Genomic DNA, 18,870 nt, shown 5'->3' with positions numbered 1-18,870 from the left:
ATGAACATCTTTGATGACAAGGGGGTGAGCACATTATCTATAAAATTTTAGAAGAAAACTGCATTATAGGCAATAAGCACCCAGGAAGATGTATAGGTTTTAGAACACACCCCAAGATGTAGTATGAAAATTATGAGCGGAATAGGTCAGAAATGTGCCAGTTCAATGTGTCATGACGCTGAGGTGTGTAAACTTTTGCACAGCACTAGGACTTCCTGATGAACGTGTCCTGAGGTTACGGATGAACGAGCGAGACAGTCCCAAATGAAGCCCCTCAGACCACTCTCTGGTCATACGGAGCACAGTTCACACATCGCTGGACCACAAACAGCAACCGAGCTGAACTTCAGCCATATGAGAAAGCTCTGTGACGGCAGACAGCTCAAATTCTTCCCTTCTGACAGAACCACTAATCACACCCAATCAGCTGCTGGAGGTAAATGGGCCCGAATGGACGGCTAGCGGCGAAGCATCCCGGCCCACTGTCTGATACCACACACACTGAGGTAAACAAATATCACACAGCCCATTAGTCCTCAGGCTCATTCCACGGCCTTCTGCCAGCCTGTGAACCGGCAACGGCGTTTTACGAACTCTGTAACAAATGTAAGGACACAAGGAGGGAAAAAAAAAAAACAGACGGCGGAAGAAACAAGAGGCGAGGAAAGGGTTTCAAACAAAAACAAGGCCATTAAAAGCCAGGCCAGCCGGTGCGCTGAGGTGCCACGAGTCATGATCTTCAAGCAGATCGGGTTGCGGCGGTGATGCGGGCAGGCTGGGGCGCTGAGGTGTGTTAATGTGAATGACAAGCTCCAAGCGCACACCGGCGGGCTAATGGCCACAGGCTCGCTCTGATGGACACACATATACATACACACACACTTCCCTCATCACACACTTTCGCCTGAATTCACATGCAAATGTGCGTGTGTGTGTGAAATACTCAAGCACTTTCCCCGACATGATATGCCATTAGTATCAGGACGGATTTCTGTAATTCTGTTAAAGTGCAGCCGGTCCTGTAATTTTCCCTCACTCGGTGACAGGATGAGTCCGAGCGAGAGGGAGGGGGCAGCCAAAGAGTGACACGCATCGTGAAAAGAGAGACGGAGCGTGTATTTTCACCATCACTGTGTGCACAAAGCAAAGAGGAAACACTTTTATTGTAATTGCGTCTTACATGAGCATGGAGAAATCCACCGTGGAATTCCGATAATGGCTGATTAATGTCCCCACGCAGATAGACAGGTGTCTCGGACCTCACTCTCGCACAGAGACACGCTCACACAGACTGAGCGTCGCCTTTAAGAAACTAATTAAGCGAGTGGCAAGCTTTTGATAGCGCCGTGATAAGTAATACAAATGCTCTTGACGTCCTAAGTGGTTTAAAAAGTGAGGCAAGGCACACCTAATGTGACGGCCGACGTTATTTGTGACAAACTAAACTAAATTATTTCATTAATCCGAGATGGTGAAAATAAGAGGGCATCTGTAATTATTTCTACAGGGCCTGAAGCTTGAAGCTTTTACACTAACCTTCCAGCTTGCCGTGTTTGGATAGCACTCGGACCAAGGCCACATACTTCTGAGCATCCAGCACTACCTCAGAGTCCTTGCGAGCCCTGAAAGAAACACAGAGTAAACACAATGTGACAAATGAAAAATTAATTTGTCAATCTATTTGTGCTGTGAATGTTTCAAGCTCACTTGAAAATTAATTATTTTCTTATGCTGTTCCAAATCCTTATTCATTTATTTCATTTGCGACAGAAGTAAGGTCATTTTTTAACAAATATCCTAACCACTTTAAAGTAAATAAGAACTGACCAAAGAGCAACACAAAGGTAGTTCAAATGACTCGTATAGGACAGCGATTGTCTGACTAAAAAAACAAAATTAAAGGCATTATTCACTGACTATTTTGACATTTATTTTACTTGGCATGTTAATGAGCGATTGTGAGAGAACTATAGATGTGAACGAATCATTCTATGAAGCCAGATCTTAAAGGCTTAGTTCACTCCTGAATGTTCATGTCTTTCTTTCTCCAGTTGAAAAAAAAATAAGATTTTTGAGAAAAACATTCCAGAATTTTTGTCCATATAGTCAACTTCAATGCAGATCAGCAGGTTAAAAAAAAACTAAATGCAGTTTCAAAGGGCTCTACATTTTTTCTAAAAAGATGTAAATGTATGTTTAAATGTATATAGTTAAATGTATAAACAGAAATTACGATCATATTAAATATTGCACATTTCATCACAGAAGAGATGTTGCTATCAGAAGATGTGGAACACTGTCATATGGACTCATTTTATATTGCTTTTGCATCCTTTATAAAGCTTGAATGCTCCATTTTTAGTCACAGTATGGAAAAAGTCACCAGAATTTTTCCTTATAAATATCTTTGTACTACAAAGAAAGGTGTTACCATTGTGGAATCATATGAGGGGGGTGAGTAAATAATGACATTTTAATAACTTAGTAAACTGTTCCTTTAACTGCAACAACGCAAAACAAGTATGTGGTTTTAATGGTGACAATGTATACAAACTTACAATTCAATCTTTAGCTTGAGGGCTTCCTCAGCATTGTCATGGCGGCAGCACAGGCTGATGAGCATGGCATATGTGGCAGGAGTCATATCAGATTCATACTGAGTTTTAAGCTCCAGAGCTCGCTCCAGTTTCTGATGAGAACCACATAGTCATGGGAAAAATCAAATACACACAAGCATACACAAATACTGACAAATGGTTTCAAATGGTAACTACTGATCCACCAAGATCCACCATATTTTACAATGTGAATGTTTGAGACTTAAAATTCATTAGCTACTATAGGTACTAAAATAGAAAAGTAAAGTGTGGTAAACTGTACAATTATTTGCACTACAATTCATGTTTGCAACATCAAGCAGCATAACAGACTATTTTTGTACAGCTAAAATAACTGGAAACAGCTGACACAGGAAGACCAAATCAGTCCAGAACACTAAATATACTCATGGGTATTTATGAGTACAATAGACCTCACCTCCTCGGCACACAGGACAGAGATTACTTTTTTGAGGATGGAACTGACTGGCTTGCCCTCAGCTTTCAGCTCTGCCAGGGTCTTCTCCAGGAAATCAAGTTTCTCCTCCAAACCCTGACAAAAACATGAGGATATTTGACTGACACAGCTGAGTACATGGATTCAGCACTTTTAAAATATACACACACACACACACACACACACACACACACACACACGTTGGGTTTACATGTTTTATGGGGACATTCCATAGGCGTAATGGTTATCATACTGTTCAAACCATATTTTCTATGGCCCTACACCTACCCTACACCTAAACCTAGCCCTCACAGGAGATTGTGCACACTTTTACTTCATCAAAAAAAACTCATTGTGCATGATTTATAAGCCTGTTTCCTCATGGGGACCTGAGAAATGTCCCCACAAGGTCAAAATCTACTGGTATTCCTATCCTTGTGGGGACATTTGGTCCCCACAACGTGATGAATACCAGGTACACACACACACACACACACGCACACACGCGCACACACGCGCACACACGCGCGCACACGCGCGCACACACACGCACACACACGCACACACACGCACACACACACGCACACACACGCACACACACGCACACACGCGCACACACGCGCACACACGCGCACACACGCGCGCACACGCGCGCACACACACGCGCACACACACGCACACACACGCACGCACACAAACACTTACTTTAGACAGTGTTACATCGCTCTCCAACCCTTCCTTGTTTTCCACAAGCGCAAGGAGATCCTGAAAGATAAAATATGACCTGCTGTATTAACTGTACTACTACAGATTAAAACCAGATTTGTAAAGTTTTTGAAGAAAATATGTGAGGAAATACAACTATTTAAAAATCTGGAATCTGAGGGTGCAAAAAAAGTTCTTAGGAGCTCTAAGTTCTTAGCAATGAATGTTACTACTCAAAAATTAAGCTTTGATATATTTACGGTAGGAAATTTACAAATTAACCTTTACTTAATATCCTAATAATTTTTGCTTAAAAGAAAAAAATGATAATTTCGATCCATACAATGTATTTTTGGCTATTGCAAAAAATATACCCATGCTACTTAAGACTGGTTTTGTGGTCCAGGGGCAGTGGTGTTTGCCCATGCGAAAATCTCTATGATGCCAGGGTGCCAAGGTGTTTGTCTTCAAATAAATTCTTTTTACTTAGAAAAGTAACAACACACCTCTAATGTCGAATTTTGGTATCATTCATAGCTGAAAGCTGAATGGTGTCAAAATAATATCCTCAAGTATAGCCAAACAATACTTGCCTTTGCAAAAAGCACTAATTATAAAGTACCTTGACAAGCTCTGGAGCTTGGTAGGACTCCAAAATGTTCCTGATTCCTCTGAAGATGTTCAGCGAGATGCGGATATTCTGAAAGTAGAGAAATGATTAACTCCAAGTAACTACACGACAAGAAAAATAAAGATTTACCTGAACTACTTTCACACTCATGTTTCAAAATGGTCTTTAGCTTTGCTTCAGAGCTTCTGTATGTATGTATGTTTGTTTGTATGTTTATAATATAATCACTAATGTATTTTGAATAACGTTACATTAAATAGCAAATAATCAAAACTGTAGAAGCAAACTTTTTTGTTTTTTGGGGGGGGTAGATTTTACTTTGCAAGCTAAACATTCTGCGCACTAACTTAGCACACCAACATTTGATCAAAAACACAGTAAAACAGTAATATTGTAAAATATTACAAAGTTTTCTATTTTAATATATTTTCAATTTAAAATTTTTCCTGTGATAGAAAAAGCTGAATTTTCAGCAGTTAATACACTCCAGTCTTCAGTGTCACAAAATCCTCGGAAATCATTCTAATCTAATTTTCTCTGGATGCACTGCGGCGTTAATAGATTTTTTGCGTTGCGTTCTTCTTCTGAGGTAAATTCTGTAAAGAGAGGTGATGGAGACCGAGACGGCAGAGAGTGCACCCTGTTTATTTGATTTATTTTACAAAAGCAGATTGTTTTCTTGTTATTAAGATGTTTTTCATGTCCGCGGGTTTAAGCGACTCCAATAATGTGATATTTATCCCCTGGAAGGTGTCTCTCACATTGTCCCACAGCAGCATTAAAACTTTTTTTAAAGCACAATTTAACTTAAACATTTTTAATAAGTTAGTAAAATAATATTCTTTGGCCAAATTTAAGACCCCCTTCTTGAATCAGGCATGTGTTTTTTAATGTACAACTAAATGCAGCCTTGCTGAGCAAAAGAAAATGTTATAATTGATGTATTAATAGAGCTGTTGTAATGACTGTTATCATTATTTTTGTCTTTTTAATTTTATTTAACAGAACAACAGTAAAATTGCAATACTAACATTTTTAAATGTTGACTTTTATTTTGGCAGAAATCCGCAAGACCACCTCAGTACTATTTTTTGCTGACAGCAGCAGATTTATGAATCATTCTCATGAAGCCGTTTTAGCGCAGATGTTCCTCATGCTTTGGACTTTGAGAGCAGCGCTCTCAGAATAAATACAATTTGTGCGTGTATTAGACAACATAACGTTCTGCAGTTTATTTACTAATGGTTTAAGGCCATTTCGCGATTTCAGTCATCATACAGTAACCAGCAACAACCACCCCTTTCTCTTCTTCTCGAAGACATGCGATGTGGTTCTAAACAGTCTTTCGCTGTCGGTGCTTGTAATGATTTTTGCGTCTTTCCCTGACAGTTTTAAATGCTTCCACACTGCCGACATGTTTGCTGCATTAGTTTGCGCCTCTATTTGATTGTTCAGAATAATTTATTTAGCCTTTTCGCATATTCGGCCAAACACCGAAAGAGCATTTTTTGCTATTTTCAACCAAATAATTTTGCATCCCTAGTAATTAGTAACTATAACTAATTACTTTTTACGTGCCCAACACTGCATATGATTAACTGTTCATGACACTTTGCTGGAGTGTTTGCAAACCTACCATGTTCTTAAGCAGGCCAAAGTACTCCCTAAGCTGCTCTTCTTTGGAGTGCACTGCCGTCTTGTTCATGGAATCAATCAGGTTGTAAAGAAAGTAGGCCACATTTTCTGCAAAAAGGAGAGAACCAATTTGACACATTCCTGCTTTCTATAAATACATTAACAGAGCCATATAAAGTCACAAAGGGAGCTTCAGTAGTACCAGAACAACAAAAATATTGCAATCCAGCAAATAAGCTCTTAAACCATGTGTGTGTGTGCTATGCTGACACAGGCAGCTTTGCTGCAGACTTGACTGAAGTGGCTGGCAGCTGACAGCCTCACGCACACATTTGCGTTGTGCCCGGTGATGGGATGAGACAGAGAGACCTTCTCCATCGCTCCCACCTGCTCGGACACCAGTGCGGAGCCCAGCTCCAGTGCAGCGAGACGACAAACACTCGCAGAAGCTCTGTTAACTCAGCACAGAGTCAGCAAGCACACAGCACTCACATAAACATGCACATGACTACTATTCAGACCGCATCAGACACACACACTTAATGCAAAGTACGGCTGTCAGGATAAACTCCATCATTGCCAGTGGTCCTACAGACCTCTGCACAAACACACACACAATACTGTCAGTGAAACCAGCTCAGAGGACATATAGGCATTGAGATTTACTAGTGCAATGTTTCCCAAACAGCACACGAGCTGTTATTACGAGCTGAACGGAATCTAGGAGTCCAGTCATAAAAATAGAACGACAATGAGGGAAAACAATAAGGGAGCATATTAAATTTTATTATGTTTTAAATGAGTAAAAAATTCTTACTGACAAATGGGCAAAACCTAGGATAGTGGCAAATTAAAAATAAAAAAAAATGTAGAATTACAACTAATTAGCATTTGGGGTGAAAGTAATTTGTCTTTTAATGTCATAAATAGATTTTTGATGTGAATATGCCTCACAAGATTGCTACACTGAATGACATTTTAGTGGGTGCCTTCTGTTAATTAGGGAAAAATGTATGATATATATTTTTTGCTCAGAAAAACAAAAATGTAGTTAAAAAAAAAAAAAAAAAATTAAAGCAGTATTAAACTTATTGTTTTTATGCATAAACCCTTTTTCGTCTTTGACCCACAAACAGAAACATGAAAAGTGTGCACAGCAACCCATCAAAATAAAAGTTTGGTTTAACTTGAAGAAACTGTGACAGAAATATGTTACCTAATGTAATGATAGTACTACTACTAATAAAAATATGGAAATTATGTACCAGAAAAATGTAGATACACAGTATTTCTGGAATGAATATATATATATATATATTTTATTTAATTTTTTATAAAAATCAAATAACTAGAAATGCTTTTGTTTATTAAATGTAATGAAACCATTAAAACAGAATCCAGAAAATTAAGTGTAAGTTTCATGATTTCAATAAAAAAATAAAATCCAGAAAAATTAAAACAGAAAAAAAGTGAATTTAAAAAAATAAATAAAAATGGAATTTGGGGAAAAAATAAAATAGATTTCATAGGGCCTTCATGTAATTTTCTTTAAACCTTTAATAAATTGTGTAAGTTCCACGATTGTCACGAGTCTGAAAAACTGAATCCAGAAAAACGAAAAATTAAAAAAAAAAAAAAAATTAAACTCTGTATTTAGTTTAATAAAATATTTTATTTTTATTTGTAATGAACCATATTTTATATGGCCATTAAAATTTTAATGCTTGTTAAATTTTAATAAATTGCTGTTAAATTGTGTCAATTTTATTATTTCAATTAATTAGACATGCTTTTTGATTTATTATAATTTAATTATTAAAACAGAGTTTAGAAAATAAAATCCAGATGGAATTTATGAAAAAAAAAAAAAAAAAAAAAAAAAAAAGATTTCATAGGCCCCTAGATTATCATGAATTTTATTTTAATTAAAAAAAGAAAATAAATATACTAAATATTTAGTATGGCATGCTACAGTTTAACCTATTTTTCAACAGTTTTTACAAACATTTTTTAACAAATGTCTTTTTATACAAAAAAGGAGGACTGGATTTTCCCCATTTCCACAAAATTACATTAAAAAAAAATACATATAAATAAATACAGAAATATGAACAGGCAAATACAAAATGATAAAGGGTGGGAAAACAACTTACCAGAAGTTTCAGGGTCAGCATTATTGAAGCGAGGATCTTTATAGAGAAGCTCTGTGATCTGTAACAGCAGATGAAGAGGTCAATTTAACAAAGCGTCTTTTCATTTGTTTCCCATCATCTTTCTCAAAATCTCTAGATATTTCACTCTTACCTTTGCCATGAGCTCTACATTCTGAAACCTGTAGGGGGCAGTAAAGGATCAGAGATGACTCATACAGAAACAGACAAAAACATTTTCAGTGCAACTTTCAAACAAAATATTCCAGTTGAACATCTGCCATACAGTGATTTCAAGATCAAATACATATTTAGTGTAACAGGGCTTCATTTAACCAGTCGAAACATATAGCAGGGTTCACAAACTTTTTGACCAATGAATATTTATGATTTCTTTCCATGGTATTTCCAGTCACTCATCATTACTGTATAACTAATAATATACTGTATAATAAACTTTCCATTGGTGTATGGTTTGTTAGGACAGGACAATATTTGGCTGAGATATAACTATTTGAAGAATGGGTGCAAAAAAATCTGCTTTAAAGTTGTCCAAATGAAGTTCTTAGCAATGCATATCACTAATTAAAAATTAAGTTTTGACAAAAATATTTTCAGGAAACATGATCTTAATATCCCATTGATAATTTTCACCCATACAATGTATTTTTGGCTATTGCTACAAATATACCCGTGCTACTTAAGACTGGTTTTGTGCTCCAGGGTCACATATATTGTACAATTATAATGTTTTGAACACATTTGAGTCTCAGTGGTCACATATATACACAAAGCACATTCACATACAGTCTGACAACACACTGAGAAATCAAGATGCAGTGCTGGTAGAGAGTGTTGACGGCGGACACCAAGGAGACGAGGAAGGAAAAGAGATTCAACATTGTTTAATGATTAAATTATCTCCTGACCTTGATTATTACAAGAGCAGGTCGCTAAGGAGACAGGGCCCCGACAACCCCCTCTACCCTTCTGACAACCCCAATTACAAACCTGACATCCATCGCTGCCGGCAACCTCCCTGCTCGGCTTTCACATCTAAATGCTTTGCTAAATACAGAGGACAGCAGCATCTGTTGCCCTACGGCCTCTGCGCTCAAATCTGACTTAAAAACAGAGCGGGTCCTTAACTATTGCGCATGATGGGATTGATTTTAGATCTAAGCTGAGTGAGTGCACTAAGTGATACCATAAGAAAATGATGTGATAAATGAAATACCATGACAGGTTTATGAGTATGCGTGAGGAATGAGGTGATCGTCTAGGGGGAATTAAGCACAAAATAAGCACTGACAACCATGCTGATGGCTAAAATGCCCATGTGAGTCGCATCTCACCATCAGTGGCAGTTGGGATAGTTAGTAGTCCTTCAGCATCGGACAGAGAGGCGTCAGAAGCAAAGCAACAAAGAGGACAAACTCTATTTGCATTCTTCCCATGCTGTAATTGGGCTAGAGATGACTGCGTCCATATGCATGAGGTGACGAATGTGTGTCTGTCTAGCCAAAAGGCAGAAAATTCTAGTAGCGCGCACACACACACACGTTGGGTTTACATGTTTTATGGGGACATTCCATAGGCGTAATGGTTTTTATACTGTACAAACCGTATTTTCTATCGCCCTACACCTACCCTACACCTAAACCTAGCCCTCACAGGAGATTGTGCACACTTTTACTTCCTCAAAAAAACTTATTGTGCATGATTTATAAGCCTGTTTCCTCATGGGGACCTAAGAAATGTCCCCACAAGGTCAAAATCTACTGGTATTCCTATCCTTGTGGGGACATTTGGTCCCCACAACGTGATGAATACCAGACACACACACACACACACACACACACACACACACACACACACACACACACACACACACACACACACACACACACACACACACACACACACACACACACACACACACACACACACACACACACACACACACACACACACACACACACACACACACACACACACACACACACACACACACACTTTGTTTGTTTGTTTGGTTACTTACTCTTTGAATCCAGTTATCAGACTGGCTCTGAAAACACTCAGGTCAACTCTTGAAAGTTCAGGGGAAGACACTGCAAGAGTGTGAATGTGATGAATGTCACGAAAACAGAAGCATTTCAAACATTTAACCCCTTTTGTTATCTATTTTGAATATTGTAACTAAAGCTATTTTTTTTACTGAGCTACACAGTAACTGGATATGGATTTAGACCTTTTGGCTAACTTTCTAGGTAAAAAAAAAAATTCCAGTACTAAAATATCTTAGAATTAGCTTATAAAAAAAAAAAAAGACAGTATGGGGCACAACTATGAAGGAGAAAAGGTACGATCTATAATTCAACAGCAACTGTCCCTATTCACCTTGGTCAGACAAAGAGCTTATTTGATCAAAAATACAGAAAAACAATAATGTGAAATATTTGTTCAATTTAAAACTAAACTAAATGTTTCTATTCTATTTAAAGTTAAAAGTTCTTCAGTGTGTTTTCAATACATGATCTTACAGAAATCACTCTAATATGCTGATGATTATTAATTAATTATTATGGTTCTTATTATCAATAAAAAACGCTTTTAGAAGACAAATAAATAAATACACTTCCATTCAAAAGTGTGGGATTAGTAAGATGTTTATTGATTTTTAAAGACGTTTCTTATGCTCATCAAGGCTGTATCTATTTGATAAAAAAAAACTGTAACTTTGTGAAATATTATTTCACATTATTATTACAGTTTTTTATTTTAAATATAATTTATTCCTGTGAAGCAAAGCTGAATTTTCAGCATCATTACTCCAGTCTTCAGTGTCACATGATTCTTCAGAAAGCATTATAATATGCTGATTTATAATCAATGTAGGAAACAGTTTAATATTAGTTGGGACCTGTGATACTTTTTTCATGATTCTTTGGAAAAATAAATGTTAAAAAGAAAATAATAAGAAGAAATTAATACTTTCATTCATCAACAATGTGTTTAATAGATAAAAAGTAATACTTAAGATTTATATTGTTAGAAAAGATTTCTAATTTGAATAAATGCTATTCTTTTTTACTTTATTCATCAAAGAACCAAAGAAAAAGTATTGCAGGTTCCAAAAAAATATTTAAAAAAGAAGTTCACTTCCAGAAATAAAATTTACAGATAATTTACTCACCCCCTTGTCATCCAAGATGTTCATGTCTTTCATTCTTCAGTCATAAAGAAATTATGTTTTTTGAGGAAAACATTTCAGGATTTTTCTCCATATAGTGGACTTCCAAGGTGCTCCAAAATGCAGCTTCAGAGGACACTAAATGATCCCAGACGAGGAAATAAGAGTCTTATCTAGCAAAACGATCGGTTATTTAAAAAAAAAATGTTTGAAACCTCAAATGCTCATCTTGTCTAGCTCTGCGTGTACTCTGTGTATTCCGGTTCAAGACAGTTAGGGTATGTCGAAAACTCTAATTTTCTCCTCCAACCTCAAAACAGTCCTACATCACTGCAGAAGAACCAACCCAGTGTTTACATAGTGAACGTGCAAGGTAGAACAAGCGATGTAGGATGATTTTGAAGTTGGAGGAGAAAATGAAATGGGAGCTTTTTTAACATACTCCAAATGTCTTGAAACGAAATACACAGAGTACACACAGAGCTAGACAAGATGAGCCAATAACCGATCATTTTGATAGATAAGACCTTTCTTCCTCGGCTAGGATTGTTAAGAGCCCTTTAAGCTGCAATTTGGAAGTTCAAACTTGCGGGCACCATAAAAGTCCACTATATGGAGAGAAATCCTGAAATATTTTCCTAAAAAAAAAAATTCTTTAGAACTGAAGAAAGACATGAACATCTTGAATGACAATGGGGTGAGTAAATTATCTGTACATGTCAAAAAATCAGCACAACAGTTTCAACATCGATAATAAATCAGCATATTAGAATGATTTCTGAAGGATCATGTGACACTGACTGGAGTAATGGCTAATGAAAATTCACCACTGTGTCACAGAAATAAATATAATTTTAAAGTATATTAAAATAGGAAAACCTATATTAGAAATTGCAATAATATTTTACAATATTAAATTTTTTTCTATATTTTTGATCAAATAAATACAACCTTGATGAGCATAGGAGACTATATTTAGATATGGATATACTGTATATACACATATATATAGATATTCAGTCGCTAATCACTTAAAAGGCCTGATGGGCATGTAGCTGCTTGGTAGAGTGGATGTTTGAGTGGCTATGTATGTGAAGTCCTGATGGACGGCAATTAGTTTCCAAGTGATGAGCACTATCACACAGGGCACATCTAAAATAAAATCTGTCCACAGAGTTGTGTCTGTGATAATATATAATATATACACACATGAGGAAGATTGGCAGAGAGTGGTTGAGAGAAAGGAAAAGAGGTCAATTTTCATGAAAGCTAATGCTTACTCAGAGAGAACAGCCCTGCAAGGTTTCCACGTGATGCTTCTGTTCGTAATTCTGTGGCAATCAAAACATTGGGGTCCACGTCAATACCTGCCTCCTGCAATTATCAACGCAAGTTAGAGAGTGTTTCAGAATGGTCACATAAAACAACAAGCCACACACATATCCAGCACAATTACCTTCAAAGAAGTGCGGGTACTGTCCACTGATGGGAAAGATGGCACGATATAGACAGTAAAAGTTTCACTGTCTGACCCGACGCCCAGTTCCTGCATGGCCTTCAGAGTTTGCAGAGTACCTGAAAGAAAACAAAAAGTGAATTATACAAATATGTGCACCTAAAATTCATGATATACAAAAGTTGCGTCAGTTGCACCAAAGTTCACATGAAGTTCTCATGAAAACTTAAGTGACACATAGGACACTCTAGGGCCTGTGAAATTTCCTTTTTTCATGTATCAATATGACTATATATTAATACAGTTGAAGCAAAAAGTTTACATATACCTTGCAGAATCTGCAAATTGTTAATTATTTTACCAAAATAAGAGGGATCATACAAAACGCATGTTTTTTTTTTAGTACTGATCTGAATAAGATATTTCACATAAGACGTTTACATATAGTCCACAAGAGAAAATAATAGTTGAAATTTTAAAAATGACCCCGTTTAGAAGTTAACATACATTTGATTCTTAATACTGTGTTTTTTTGTTTGTTTGTTTAGTGATAGTCCCTTGTTTGTCCTGAACAGTTAAACTGCCCACTGTACTTTAGAAAAGTCGTTCAGATCCCACAAATTCTTTGGTTTTTCAGCATTTGAACTTTGAAGCCTTTCCAACAATGTCTGTATGGTTTTGAGATCCATCTTTTCACACTGAGGACAACTGAGGGACTCATACGCAACTATTACAGAAGGTTCAAACACTCACTGATGCTCCAGAAGGAAACACAAAGCATTAAGAGCCAAGGGGTAAAAACTTTTTGAATTTAAAAAATAAGAAAAATGTACATATCTTCATTCTGTTCAAAAGTTTAAGAATAAAGTGTATGTAAACTTTTGAACGTCATTTTTATAAGTTCAACTATGATTTTCTCTTGTGGACTATATTCAAATGTTTTTTATGTTAAATATTTATTTATATAGATTTATTTATTTATTCAGGCCAGTACTAAAAAAATAACATGCATTTTGAAATAAAAAATAAAAAATTACCATTTTGCAAGGTGTATGTAAACTTTTGACTTCAACTGTATATAGTACATTTATATAATAAAATAAAATTAAAATTAAATTAAAATAATAATTATTTGTAGTAGTTGCAGAATCAAAACACACATATACATATATATTATACAAAATATTATTTTATTATTATTTACATTTAAAAAAATACATCAACATAAAATTTTAAAATAAAAATAATTAAATTTCTTATAATAAATATATTACTATTACTAACACTATATTACTATAAAATAAAAAAGCATTTATGACTTAGCGATAAATTTTTCAACCATGATTTCTGGTTAAATAAAAATCGTTCCTATTACGTGGGAAAGAAATAAGCAAACACATCTTTTCCTAAGCACAAAACTAATGCTATACTGGTTCTGAGATTTTATTTTTTTTTTTTAAACAGCAACATGATGTAGGCCTAAAGCCCAAGGCTGTTTACAATTCACTGAACCAGGTCTTAAACTGAAAGCATTAATAAACAACTGAAATAAAATACTTGGATAATTAGAATTATCACATCAGTCTTCCAGTGGCATGGCCTAGAGAAACACCTCCTTCAGGCAGAGGATTCAGGCCTGTACCCGGCTCTCCAGCAGCGCCCTTCCCTCCCGCCTAAAGCACCACATGCATATGTAACAGTCTCTCGACCTACTCGGGCAAACGTTTGTGTGTGTGTGGGAACACGTGAACCAGCGATTTGTGTTCTGTTTACTCTTCACCTTGGTCCTTAGCACTCTGTATTGCAATGCTCAGGGGACACCTACACACCTGAATAAAAGATAAGAGCGGCTTTTATCTGCCATTAAACCTGCATCTGGCACCAGGAGCAGCCGGCAACCGGTGTGCGAGAGCATTAGCCAGGTAAAGCACCTGGAGTCTCGTTCCATCCATCCATCCCATCTCTCCATTTCATTCTCATCTGTGCATCTCTCTCCATTCATTCTTTCTTGCAACTCAGTAGCTCTTTGCTTTCAAGCAAACGTAAACAGTCGTCCAGACACTCTTCTCAATGGAGCCTGAGAGCCGTCTGTCTATTCATTCTTTCGTTTTTATGAGAGAAGCACACCTGTTTTGCTGTTAAATAATCCATTGATCCATTTGTCAGCCATAAAAGTTGGCTCAGACAGCGCTGGCTGATAGGTAGCATGTGAATGGGGATACAAAATGGATATCCAGTCACATCACCAGCCGATTCAAGACTTCCCTCAATTCAGAAAGTGTCTGAGAGGGCTTTTATGGAACAAATCCGGTTCAATGAATTCTCAAGCGACCTCCAAGTTTCTGCTTGCTACATCACCGGGTTTGATGATTAAACCGTAAGTGCAGGAAGTAACCAAGACTGCGGTCTCTCTTACTACAGGGGCACTAAAGGGGACAGATCAGAGTTCAAACTGTATCTCCAAACAAGCTCAGTTTTAAATTGAAATGGATTTTAAAATTTTAAAAAGCCAAAAGTATATCTTGCTTCAAGCAAAACTTAGCACATACATGACTGTTCCAAACGGGTCAGAAAAATGCGCCAATTTAAGTTCAAGTAAGCTTCAGAAACAAGATGATTTGAACAAACAGAGAGGAACTAAAAGGCAAGATCACTTCCCACCTTTAGTCCTTGAGATGCTTCCTCTCAGAAGGATATTAAAGTTGATGGAAGCCCTAAAGTGGCTTTCTGCAGTTACTGAGATTCAAAAGAACCCAGAATTGCAAGTGGATGACAAAAAAAAAAAAAAAGATAGATTGTGGCTAGTGCGAAGAGTGTTTAAAGATGTAGATGTATAAGTCTTTTTGAGACCCATCTTTTCACACTGAGGACAACTGAGGGACTCATGTGCAACTATTACAGAAGGTTCAAACTCTCACTGATGCTCCAGAAGGAAGCACAATGAATTAAGAGCCAGGGGTGAAAACTTTTGGAATTTGAAGATCACGGTAAATGTAACTTATTTTGTCTTCTGGGAAACAAGTATCTTCTGTAACTTCTGAAGGGCAGTACTAAAAGAAAAAAAATGTGATATTTAGGCAAAATAAGAAAATTCTGTTCAAAAGTTTTCACCCCCTGGCTCTTAATGAATCTTTTTTTTCCTTCTAAAGCATCAGTAAACATTTGAACCTTCTGTAATTGTTGCATATGAGCCTCTCAGTTGTCCTCAGTGTGAAAAGATGAATCTCAAAATCATACAGTCATTGTGGGAAAGAAGAAGAAAAAAAGATTGTGACCAGTGCGAAGAGTGTTTAAGATGTAGATGTAAAAGCCTGTTGTGTGCTACATGAGGGACTAAGGCATTCTTCTCACGCCATGTCACAAGCAATGAGCTGCATTGCTTCTTGAATCCGACAAGCACCGCTCGCTCGCGGCTGCCGAGACAAAGCTAGCATATGCTTTTTCAAACTCGCCTGCCCAAATCCACACCTCATCAAAATGCAAACTTTTCCTCCTCTCCGCACTCGTGAACGGGTGGACGGAAAAGCGGTGGGTGGAAAGGGGGATGGGCATCTGCCCGCTGGTGACACCTGTGGACAGAATGTGACATGGCGCTAAATATTTCATGGCCGTGCACAGCGGCGCACGTAATTGAAAGTGAATTCCCTCAGAGCGCTCGCATTTACATGAGACCCAGTCACTACAAATTCTGTCATGTAACCTTCACGTAGTGCAGACTTCAACACTGAGCAAACAGAAAAAAGGGTACAGGAACAGAAAGGTGAGAGCGATCCTGCATGTTTCATGAAGGTTATTGGTTAAATATGAAATGTTTTTATACTTGCTGTTGCAGTTTCAGCAAGATTTATCTGGACGTGCTCTTTTGTCAGAACGTTTATTTGTTCGTTTGGAACAGATAAAGTAAAAGAATTACGGAGAAAATAAAATGTAACATTTATCAAGATGCAACGATATCAAAATCTCACAACACGATAATATTGCAATACGAAGTCCACGATACAATACTTATTGCAATAAAAAAAAAGAAAAAAAAAAGAAATTAGGACTTGGGGGGGGGGGGTGAATTTTTTTACATTTTGTACATTTGAAAGTAAAATTATCTAATGCACTTTGAGAGTTCAAAATTAAGAGCTCCAACCCATGTTCTTAACTAAGTATACTGTCTCATTCTAAATTATATTCACACTGGTGTTTCAGAAGCCACACAAATTAGAATATAATAATAATAATAATAATAATAATAATAATAATAATAACAACAACTTTATATTATTGTTATTCCTATGACAGTAATAGCCATGTAAAATAAATGAAAATTTATATTTCATAGGGAAATAATAGTACAGTAGAAAAATTACAATACTTCTTTCCTTATTTCTACACTTAAAAGAGATGTTTTGAATTTGAACTACAGTAACGTTACCCATTTAAACTGCTAGCTGTCAGCCATTCATACTGCACTTTTAAGCTTTTATATTGACGGAATTGGCAGTAGAGCTTTTATTTTGACGGAAAACTCCAGCTTCAGTGAAAACAAGTTTATAAAAACAAGTCTTACTACAAATCTAGTGAAATGCTGTAATCATCTGCCACAAAAATAAAGCATAACTGGTGGCTGTTGCGTTCCAAAACACACGTTAAACTCACAGCGCATTCAATAAACAAGTTCACTGCATTCATTCACTGTGAACTGAGCCGTTGTGAGGTGCAGAAAACACTGGATCACTAGCTGATCACCTGACATGATGAAGGGATTAAGCCAGATTTTGCTTTCTGTTTTAGTTCATTTGACAGACACTGTGCCAAAGAATAATGTGCCAAAACACAACTTTAAAGACCTTTTATGTTAGAACATTTAAAAAAAATATACACTTTTTGCTGAGAAGACCTGTATCGTTTCATATCGTAATGTGACCACGATTATCTCGAGACAGTTTTGCTATCGCGATACGACGATATTGATATCATTACATCCCTAAATATGTATAATCTAACTTGGCAGACTTTCTTTTATTAATGTGTTAAAAAGAGAGCCCTAAATAAATAAATAGCCTATTCTAACTTTAGTATATATATTAGAGGTGGGCATAGATTAATTTTTTTAATCTAGATTAAATCTTGGAATTAATCTAGATTAATCTAGATTAAAATGGCTAATTTGAATTCTGCTGAAGGCATTCAGAATATGTGTGCTACCCAAATAATGACTAAAAGTAAGTCTTTGAGAATGGATCATAAAGCTCATAAAGCTGTTCTATGATAATTTGTTGATGAAAATAAATTATGTTCAATTAGATGTACTTGTGTTTACTAACTAACTAACAATGAAATTATTTTTTCTACCTATTAGATTGTGTTTTTTTAACGTCAACACCTACCCAACCCATTACATGTTACACCGTACTTTTATTTTGACAGGTTGCCATGAAGTTTCTGTGTATACAGTATGATATGATGCTAGTTTTCTCAAATGAAACGGTAAAAGTGACACTCACAGCAGTTTGGGAGATTGAGTTTATTTGTTCATGTGAGATGAAAATGCCAAAAATTACCGGGAGCGTCACGTGTGTTTCAGAATGCGTGTAGTAAAAGCTCGTCTCCGCCATGCATACATACAGCTAGGCATTGTACTAGGCAAACGGAACATATCAGATTCATATTAAAACGGTCTTTTTGCATTTCAGTTTTCACATACACTAGTCCATATCGCGATTTGAATTAAGTGACAGCGCAACATTTGATTTATGAATCCAAAAAACGACGAATTTACGTGGCATTTCGCGCTATAGTAGATTCTGTTTTCATGAATGGAGGACGACGCGATCCTGTCTGTGTTTTGCTGGAGGAGACTTAAACGCGCGACCATATTCGGTATACATCCGCGTTAAACTATCAAGGTGAAAGTCATCATAGCTTGCGTAGTTTAGACCCAGCTCCTAACCCAAATTTGAGAATAGATTAACGGCGATATTTTTTTTATCGCACGATAAGAGTTTCGCGTTAACGCAGCACGTTAACGCCGATAACGGCCCACCACTAATATATA

At 36.6% G+C, this 18,870-nt stretch overlaps 1 protein-coding gene across 1 annotated transcript in view; it reads right to left on the bottom strand.

Annotated features, from left to right (window-relative positions):
• Positions 1–18,870, bottom strand: part of lrpprc (leucine-rich pentatricopeptide repeat containing) — an 82,722-nt gene that overhangs the window by 53,135 nt on the left and 10,717 nt on the right. The window contains exons 12-22 of the mRNA XM_073834080.1: positions 12,825–12,943; positions 12,649–12,742; positions 10,217–10,286; positions 8,330–8,357; positions 8,179–8,236; positions 6,027–6,133; positions 4,382–4,459; positions 3,760–3,819; positions 3,037–3,150; positions 2,559–2,689; positions 1,537–1,622 (exon numbers count right to left, since the gene is read on the bottom strand). Of these exons, the coding sequence (XP_073690181.1) occupies positions 1,537–1,622; positions 2,559–2,689; positions 3,037–3,150; positions 3,760–3,819; positions 4,382–4,459; positions 6,027–6,133; positions 8,179–8,236; positions 8,330–8,357; positions 10,217–10,286; positions 12,649–12,742; positions 12,825–12,943 (945 nt within the window). The remainder of the gene's footprint in view (positions 1–1,536; positions 1,623–2,558; positions 2,690–3,036; positions 3,151–3,759; positions 3,820–4,381; positions 4,460–6,026; positions 6,134–8,178; positions 8,237–8,329; positions 8,358–10,216; positions 10,287–12,648; positions 12,743–12,824; positions 12,944–18,870) is intronic.

This window comes from Garra rufa, chromosome 2 (assembly GCF_049309525.1).
Source record: "Garra rufa chromosome 2, GarRuf1.0, whole genome shotgun sequence".
In the NCBI taxonomy this organism is placed as follows: Eukaryota; Metazoa; Chordata; class Actinopteri; order Cypriniformes; family Cyprinidae; genus Garra; species Garra rufa.
The sequence above is the reverse complement of the archived record's forward strand: the minus strand, read 5'-3'. Positions and strand labels throughout refer to the sequence as shown.